Genomic DNA, 8,918 nt, shown 5'->3' with positions numbered 1-8,918 from the left:
AAAAGTAATATACAAGAAATAGAATTCTATTTTAATTTATTGCATCGAACCTCTCAAATCAATACAGGGACAATCAATCTTAAGTAATAGTACTGGGAAGTAACAACAGGGGCAATTTGGTCATAATTGCAACAGAACCCCCAAACAGGGGAAATTTGGTCATAAATCGATCGGCTGTAAAAATTGATTTCACTAGAGGATGGTTGATCGATCCAACCCTTGACAGCTTTGTGCCATCCAATCAAGTCAAAAGACAATTGATTTGTATCTCTTAATCCACGTAAGACGTTCCTAATGCTATGTAATCTTTTATTTTCCGTTAATTAATTTTTTACAGCTAACATTTTTCACCCCAGGTGAGATTTGAACAAAACTTTAACTTTGATTGTATTTTTTGTACATAATGGTATTTTTTGATACAATGGTAAACAGATGGTGATCAGAGATGAAGTTGACGAAGAGGAAGGCCGATATAAAAGACATGGCTCGATGGGGAGTGAGATACCACACATAACACATTTATCAGGGCTAATTAAAATTTCGATAAAAATTATAAAACAAATAAATATTAGAAAAAAATCAAAAGTATTAAAAAAAAGATAAAATAGACGTTTTATATGTACAAGGAACAAACCTTGCAAAAAATTAAAAACCACGAGCCATTTTGTTTACTTTGTATATTATAGGTAAATGCTATCAATTTTTTGCCTGTATTTTATATATTATTAATGAAATTTTATCAAAAATAAATATTTACCATAATAAAAGATTATGAAATTATAATCAATAATGCATTTCTAGTTACTTAGAAAATAAAATTTCTAATTACAAATGAATTGTAAACTTAAAGACTTCCTCAGAGTTATAATGTAATTTTCATTCCATTTCAATAAATAAAATGAACATTCACGTGTACAATTCCAAAACAGTAGCCAAGCCAAGTGTAATAGTTTCAATCACTCCTACATACCAATCTTAGCAAGCTGCAAGGGAAACCACCATTCCAGTTTATACAACAATAGAAGTCAAAGGCATAAACATGTGTTAAAAAAAGGTAATTTGATGTCTTCCATTCCATCAAGTCATTCCAATCTTTAGTTTTTTGATTCCATTAGTTTCTGAAGGATTACCTGCACAATTCATTCATAAGCCAAACTCTACTTTAGTTACCATGGCATCTTCTAATTCAAACAACAAATCCCACATATAGCTCATATTCATCTCATCTTATATGTATTAAAGAACACAGTCCATAATCACATGTCCCACAAAATGAAATTGATAAATAACTTACTGGTAACAAGCGATTTGATTTCAATCCTTGATGAAGTTCAAAGGAGGAAATTAAAAGCTTCACTGCACGAAACTCGATAGTCTGATTGTGTCCTCTATCTGCAAACTCGATTAACTGTCGATCAACAAGGTGCTCAAAAGCCTGCACATTTTTTCATTCCATAAAATACCTTTTAAAAACTAATATTATTATTATAAGAAAAAAAAAAAGAAGAAGATGAAACTCACCCTTAAGCATACACTACGTGAATGGTAATCATGTGTCTGTAACTGGTAGGAATCATGTACACTTTTGTATTCTGCCATGAGGATGAGCAGGATTTATCATGTAAGAGTTTGCAAAAACAATATTAGAGGACAAAACAAACTGCAGGCTGCTCACCATTCATTACAGAATTGAAGTTATACAGCTCCTGTCCTTTGGTTTCCAACCTCCTCATGCAAACCATTAAATAAAATTCCAGAATTGAGCAATCTGCAACCAAAAAAACAACTCTCTTAAATCTAGAAATGAAAAGGGAATGAGAAAAGATATGAAATCATACCTTTTAAGCAATCCAACTTTGGCTGTCGTTGGATGCTTGAAAGTGCAGATTTGAAGTTGTCGAGTGTCATGAAACCAGATTTCAAATCCATCAAACTTACAGCTGAAAACCTAAATTTAAAAAAAAAAAAAAACAGAGATAATTTCACAAGTTTTGGAAGAAAATCATATAGCAATATGTAGCGTTTCAGAATAATACACTTACAGAAATCTGATGAAATTACTGAAGGTGGAATCGGAATCTGACAACTTATCAATGACTTCCATGAATCTCTTATCTGCTAATATGTTCTGTAACACACACGTCAAGGAATCTCATACGCTTGTGAAAATCTCATTGTTCTTTTAAGTATCATGTCCCATGAAAAGAGAATGAATAATATATATAAAAGGATACTGAAATTTTTGAATTAAACTCTGTTATGTAGTCATGAGGAAGGCTTGAATCTGTTGGCAATAGTAGAATGTGTTTGAGCAGTCTGCATGTTGAACACAAAAGCATCAAAGCAAAGACTTTTTTGTAACTTTATCAAACTCCCAACCTAATAAAATAATAAATGCTAATGATTGAATGATAAAGCAACAAGTGTAATGATCACCTCTGTAAATCATCCTTTGGGGGAGGATGAAACAGTAGTTTCCGATGTGAGAATCGAGATCTTACTCTTTTTTCCAATAACTGATCAGCATCCTGTATGGTATGGATGCACACAAAGTGTTTGATGAAATGTCTCGATCAACTTGTCATATTTACTACAGTATTTAAAAAAACTAACTTTAAACTTTTCAAAATCTTATTCTTAATGATCAAAAAATTTTGTTTTAATGGAGTAAAGTTTGTAACGTACCAATCTACAACTCACACCAATGACAACAGCTTGAGAAGTTATAGACTGCATTGCATCTAACAAGCTATAGAGTAATCTTTGCTTACCCTGCAATGAATCAGACTCATAGGCATAAATAAGTCTAAAGTGCATCAGATATATTTGTTTTGGGAACTAGTAAAATATAGGACAAAAGGAGTAGCTGAAAAACAAGAAATATCACACTTTGAGGATGAAAGATAACAATACATACAATCAGAATTACCTGAGCAAATAGGTCAAACTCATCCAATATGAAGATCACTGTCTTGTGAGCTAATCCACATTCTCTGGTAATGGAAATCATAATCAAACAGAGAACAGTAGAACACTTTGCTACCCAACTGAAACTTACAAGTTAACAAAACTACTCCCTCCATCCCATGAAAATCTCACTATGCACATATGCATGAATATAAATCATGAGTCTTAAATGCTCTCTAATGATGACAAAATAAGGTTTACAATTTTCATAGGATGGGGGAATACACATTTAAAGAAATTAGTCATATGGGGAATGTGAAAATAGATAGACACTGACCTCAACATGGCAATCATGAACTGAGAATTATCATCAAATGATGCCTGCAATACAATCACAAGGTGAACAACTCCTACTTAATTCTGTTTAGAATACGTATCATTTTATTTGTAGATGAACCAGGGGTAGGGGTTGTACCATTTTGGAAAACATCAGTTCATGCTCAATACATAATTGTCTAGCAATTTCCTGAAATGGGCATGAATTAAACTCAAATCAAGAAAAAAACTGAGAAAAAGACAAATTACATTGAGGACATGAGACATAACAAATGGAGTATTATACACTACGTAAACACCTATGTAGAGTGAAGAGTTTCTGAATCATGATCCTATGAATATTTGTTGTGGATTACCATATCCCATGATCATAAACAATTTGATAAAATATTGAAGCTTGGCATATATAGAGTATATGAACAAGTACATGGAAAAGATCATATCACAACAACTCATCACCTTCTTTTGTTGAGTTTACTTCTACTTGAAAGAGGATTGTGTGAGGATTAAAACTTATGGTGTTCCTTTAGAGATGTTGTGTGTAGAACAGATAGACAACATACAGAAAGAGTGAGGGGAGGCCATTAAGTCGCTTATCATGTTCTTAAAGTACTTGTTTATCCATCTCATCCTAAATTATATGTCACAAATAAAAAGCATTTTTGGGAAGACATAAAGCAACAAGGGGAGAATATAACTTCAAAGGTAAAAGGAAAATGAATTTGGAAATTTCACCTTTAGAGCACAATTATCATCACAGTGCAAAAGCCCATTTAGTTTAATCTACAACAATCACACAACAAGCTAATTAGACTATAATCATTGTGCCTGAAATTAGTTAGACCTAAAACAACCAACAGGTAGTGAGTATCAGAACTAATAGACGAAAACAAAATATGTTGAATGGATAAAAAACATATATATACCACTGAGATCATTTCAGGATATTCTTTCAGCAAATCCTCTAGAACAAGATCCAACACCTAATTCCATAATCAATGAAAAATCACAGTAAATACTACAAAAAAAAAATCCAAGTAGTTAACACAGAGAAACTTTCTCTGGGTATTATACCGCAATTTTGCCGCATCCTCGAGGACCCAGAAGCAGAATCGAATTGTTACAGGCCTCAGTTACCGAACTTGATACGATAAATTTCAACTTGCTGAAATTTGTTCAGAGATTAAATACGTCACAATGGAGGCCCAGGAAAAGAGAGAGAGAGAGAGAGAGAGAGAGAGAGAGAGAGAGAGAGAGAGATTATAGTATCCACATGTATATAATTGGAAGATATATATAGAAAATTCAAATAACCATCAACCAAACCTGTAGTTGCTATCGGGAGAATCGGAGAAGAGGGAGAAGATGAAATTGGCATCACATAGTCTTCTACGAAGAAGGACTAGCGCTTCCTCTGCTGTTCCCCGATCCATTGGGCTCATCGGCGACTTTTCTCTACTGTGGACTACAACCAGTGGCGGAGATATGTTGGGGGCACCAAAGTATCAAACAAAGGGTCAGGTCAAAATTATTTTAAACAATATTTCAGGGGAATTTTATTCGCACACCTAAAATCAAATTATAGCCAATTCTAATCACAGTCAAACCACAAATCCATGCGTCACGTCTACTTTACATTGACTTGTTTTTTATTTTTCATTTTATCCTTCTTATTTATAATAATTACAATATCAACCCTTACAACTTAATTTATTGTTTTTTTTATTGTTGCTATTCAAAAAATTACATTAATATGATATTAAACATATTAAAAAAACTCAATTACAAAACATCGCAAATGAAAAAATTAAAATATTTAAAAAAAGTTGGTAAAAGTACTCATGAGATTTTACTAAATTATCATTTTAAAAAGTTGATTTTTTATTTGATGTTTGATTTAACCGAGCCTAAAAATCTGAAAACATGTCGACGTATCTTGTTTGCTTTTAAAAATGAATGATTACCCTAGGAATGTTTGTTTTTTAATTTTCATATTTCAAGATGAGTGGCTAGGATCACATCCTCATATCACACAAAATCAGTATGATTTCAAATGCACATCTCTCTCTCTCTCTCTCTCTCTCTCTCTCTCTATATATATATATATATATATATATATATATATATATATATATATATATATCAATGTTGCAGAAATCAGTCTAATCGGCCGATTAATCGCTAATCGGACCTCCATCGATGAGATTTATTGCTAATCGGTCACTATAATCGGGTTTGGTCAATACAGGTCAAAGTCGGAATTAATCGGACTTAATCGGACCTAATCGGGTTTGGTCAACACAGGTCAAAGTCGGACCTAATCCGCCCTAACGAACTTAATCGGACCTAATTGTCGATTAATCACTTTTTTTGTAGGATTAAAATTAGATTTATAAATTTTTGATTAATTTTCAATTGTTACGATACTACATGAAGTCATCCGCCCTCGAACGATTACGCCGTTCTGGTTTGGGGGTGTGACACTAGCCTTGGTGCCTCGACCCCAAAAGTACAGTGAAGAAAATTCACATCGCACTGCCGAATCTCACAAAAAGAATCACTGAACGCTAGCCCACAAGAATCCTCATGATATCAATCATAAGATAAACACCCATCAATAATCGGATCCGACCCACACTAAGTGTCCAAACTAAGGTAAAATACCTTTTTACTTTTTTTCATAAATTGGCCCAAAGGCAAGGCGTAATCCAACAATCCAGAAGCCCAAATTCCCATTAATTACCTAAGGCCCAATTATGGGCCGTGGTAGCAACCATTTAGAGGTAAAAAAAATCTTTACCTTGATCTATTGTTTCTTAGATCTCCTTCTATGAAAGTTTAGTGTCTTTTTAGCTCATTTTGAAACCATTTTTGGAGTTGAGCATGATTTCAAGTTGTGAAATACTAGATGTGTGCCCACGCAAAGCAACGGCGACAAGTAGCTCTTCTGATAAATAGTTTTTTGTGGGAAATAATTATTAAATTTTATTAGTAGTTATTAAGTAATAAAAATATGACCATTTTTAAATAAGACATTTATTTTTTAGACATTATATTTATCTTGTCTACTTATATTATTGATGTGATTAATGAATAACGATGTCTAATTTAAGAAATATAATTAATCTATACACATTACTTCATTTTTCTACTATTTGAATTTATTAATACCATTCATTATTTAGGACTTTATATTTTTGGCAAGTATTAATGATTTATTTATACATAATTGATTTGTATAACAAGCTTTGTAACTTATACCTCTTAAAATTCAAGATATAATGATTATGCTTTATTTATATATATATATATATATATATATATATATATATATATATATAGAGAGAGAGAGAGAGAGAGATAGAGAGAGAGAGAAAGAGAGAGAAAAAAAAGTGAATATACCTTTAAGAGTATATAAGCATAGGTACCCAAACCTACCATAATACGTAGTTTTGTTTGATATATTCATTATAAGTTCTTAAACTTTAACCTCAGACTTGATTTACTTTCAAAATTTTCGAACTTTCACTTACATCACATCTTTTTGCCAAACACCCACTAAGCTGTATATATTATTATTAAAAATGAAAATTTTGTAAGAGGAATATAAATGTGATATTTATAAACATTTTGGAACTAAATCAAGTTAGAAGTTAAATTATAAGAACATTGGACAATTACAACCTATATATATAATACAAAACGACGTAGTATTGTGAGTTTGGGTACCTAAGCTTATATACCCTTAAGGGTATATTCACTTTTCCTATATATATATATATATATATATATATATATATATATATATATATATATATATATATATATATATATATATATATATAATTATTTTTATATCAAAATGAATAAAACAAAAAATAATGTATAAATAAAGAACCATAAATATAATATTAATTGTATTCGTTAAACAACTTATATTAATTTAAAGTTTTCAGTTTTGAAAGGGAGGAAAATAAAAATCAATATAAAAGTAATTATTTTTATATCAAAATGAGTAAAACAAAAAATAATGTATAAATAAAGAACCATAAATATAATATTAATTGTATTCGTTAAACAAATTATATTAATTTGAAGTTTTCAGTTTTGAAAGGGAGGAAAATAAAAATCAATATAAAAGTTTCCCATATATATATATATATATATATATATATATATATATATATATATATATATATATATATATATATATATCAAAATGAGTAAAACAAAAAATAATGTATAAATAAAGAACCATAAATATAATATTAATTGTATTCGTTAAACAACTTATATTAATTTGAAGTTTTCAGTTTTGAAAGGGAGGAAAATAAAAATCAATATAAAAGTAAAGGACTAGTAATATATTATATGATTTTAACTGTTATTCATAGGTAATGATTATTTCATTCAGTTTGACTTAAATTTATAGGGTGCGATTAACAACACCCAATATTTCATGATTCGGTTCTTTTCTTTGAACCAAAGAATTGATATTTAAAATAAATAGTTTTTTGAAGCTTGTAAAGACTCTAATGATAATCTAACATTAATAAGCATTATATCTAAAACTCCAAAATAGAAGCTATTAATTAAGCTAAGGTGATAAACGGGAAAGGAAAGGAAAGCATTATTTCATTCCAATTCAATCAAAATATATTATTGCATTGTTGATAAACTGGTAAAGAAAGAATCATGAACGGAGGAATGTCATTCCATTAGCTAGCATGTTTTTCATTCCATCTCTCCAAGGAATGAGAGTTCCCATTTTACCCTTTACAAATTACACCATTTTACCCTTTTATAAATTACACAAGCTTGTCATCAATCTACCAAAATAACCTTCCAAATCACTTTTATGCAGCTATTTAAAACAGATTTGATAATTGATATTAATGACCTGATCAATTTCAAGCGTAGTGGATAATTGACGATTATTTTTTACAGTAAGTCATAATTTCTAACCTAGTATTCTTCAACCATTCCCCAACATTAATACATTAAGAATTCATAAAGAAAACCTCAATCAGAAATTATATTAAACATTTTTATGAAGCGTCAATCATATGACTAACCTGATCTCTCGAAGCTTGATTTTGAGTTATAGCCTGTAGGTCGAATCATGCGCTTCAATTTCAAGTTTCTTCCATTCGATTTTTCATATTTTATGGTTTTCTTGAGTAGCTGAAGGGAGACGGAACACTGATTACGTTCTAGGGTTTTAAGTCTTTATGGTTTGACAAAACTAAAAAGGAACGACATAAAAGAAAAGAAGATGTTGTTGAAAGTTAACAATTAAACCCCAAAGTGGGATTAATTTGTTTTCAACTTAAGTCTGGTGCCCCCGACTCTCAAAGTCCAACAGCTTTAGCCAGATTTTGTTGGGTATCAAGAAGACCAAATAACCAGAATTTATCCTGTGTGAAAAATATATAATGGGCGGTGACAGAGGAAAATGGCGGGAAAATGTTTGCAGGTATAAGTTGTATTGTAAGACCGGGGGTATAATGTAGTTGTGGGCTTCATAACCTACCTGTTAGGACCATCTTATTAGATAGATTGCTATATCTATACCTATATATATAAACTTATAAAGAATTCGATCCGATTTTAAAAATAACGGAGTGGATCTATCTCGATTATTTTAGAGTATAAAACTTAGGTAAAATCTAGTC

At 30.6% G+C, this 8,918-nt stretch overlaps 1 protein-coding gene across 1 annotated transcript; it reads right to left on the bottom strand.

The window, feature by feature from the left end:
• Positions 1-859: 859 nt before the first annotated feature.
• ORC4 (origin recognition complex subunit 4) lies at positions 860-8,554 on the bottom strand. The gene is made up of 17 exons (XM_079029301.1): positions 8,319-8,554; positions 4,570-4,708; positions 4,318-4,408; positions 4,170-4,226; positions 3,979-4,026; positions 3,383-3,433; positions 3,245-3,288; positions 2,930-2,993; positions 2,686-2,772; positions 2,437-2,528; positions 2,235-2,316; positions 2,043-2,128; positions 1,839-1,948; positions 1,676-1,768; positions 1,522-1,592; positions 1,295-1,435; positions 860-1,130 (listed from the first exon to the last, which is right to left on the bottom strand). The coding sequence occupies exons 1-17, from the start codon at positions 8,365-8,367 to the stop codon at positions 1,095-1,097; spliced, it is 1,341 nt and encodes a 446-aa protein (XP_078885427.1). The 5' UTR covers positions 8,368-8,554; the 3' UTR covers positions 860-1,094.
• Positions 8,555-8,918: the final 364 nt, after the last annotated feature.

The sequence above is a fragment of the Lactuca serriola genome, chromosome 3 (genome assembly GCF_051521515.1).
Source record: "Lactuca serriola cultivar US96UC23 chromosome 3, Lser_US96UC23_V15, whole genome shotgun sequence".
Lineage (NCBI taxonomy): Eukaryota > Viridiplantae > Streptophyta > Magnoliopsida > Asterales > Asteraceae > Lactuca > Lactuca serriola.
This window is presented reverse-complemented; position numbering and strand designations above follow the sequence as displayed.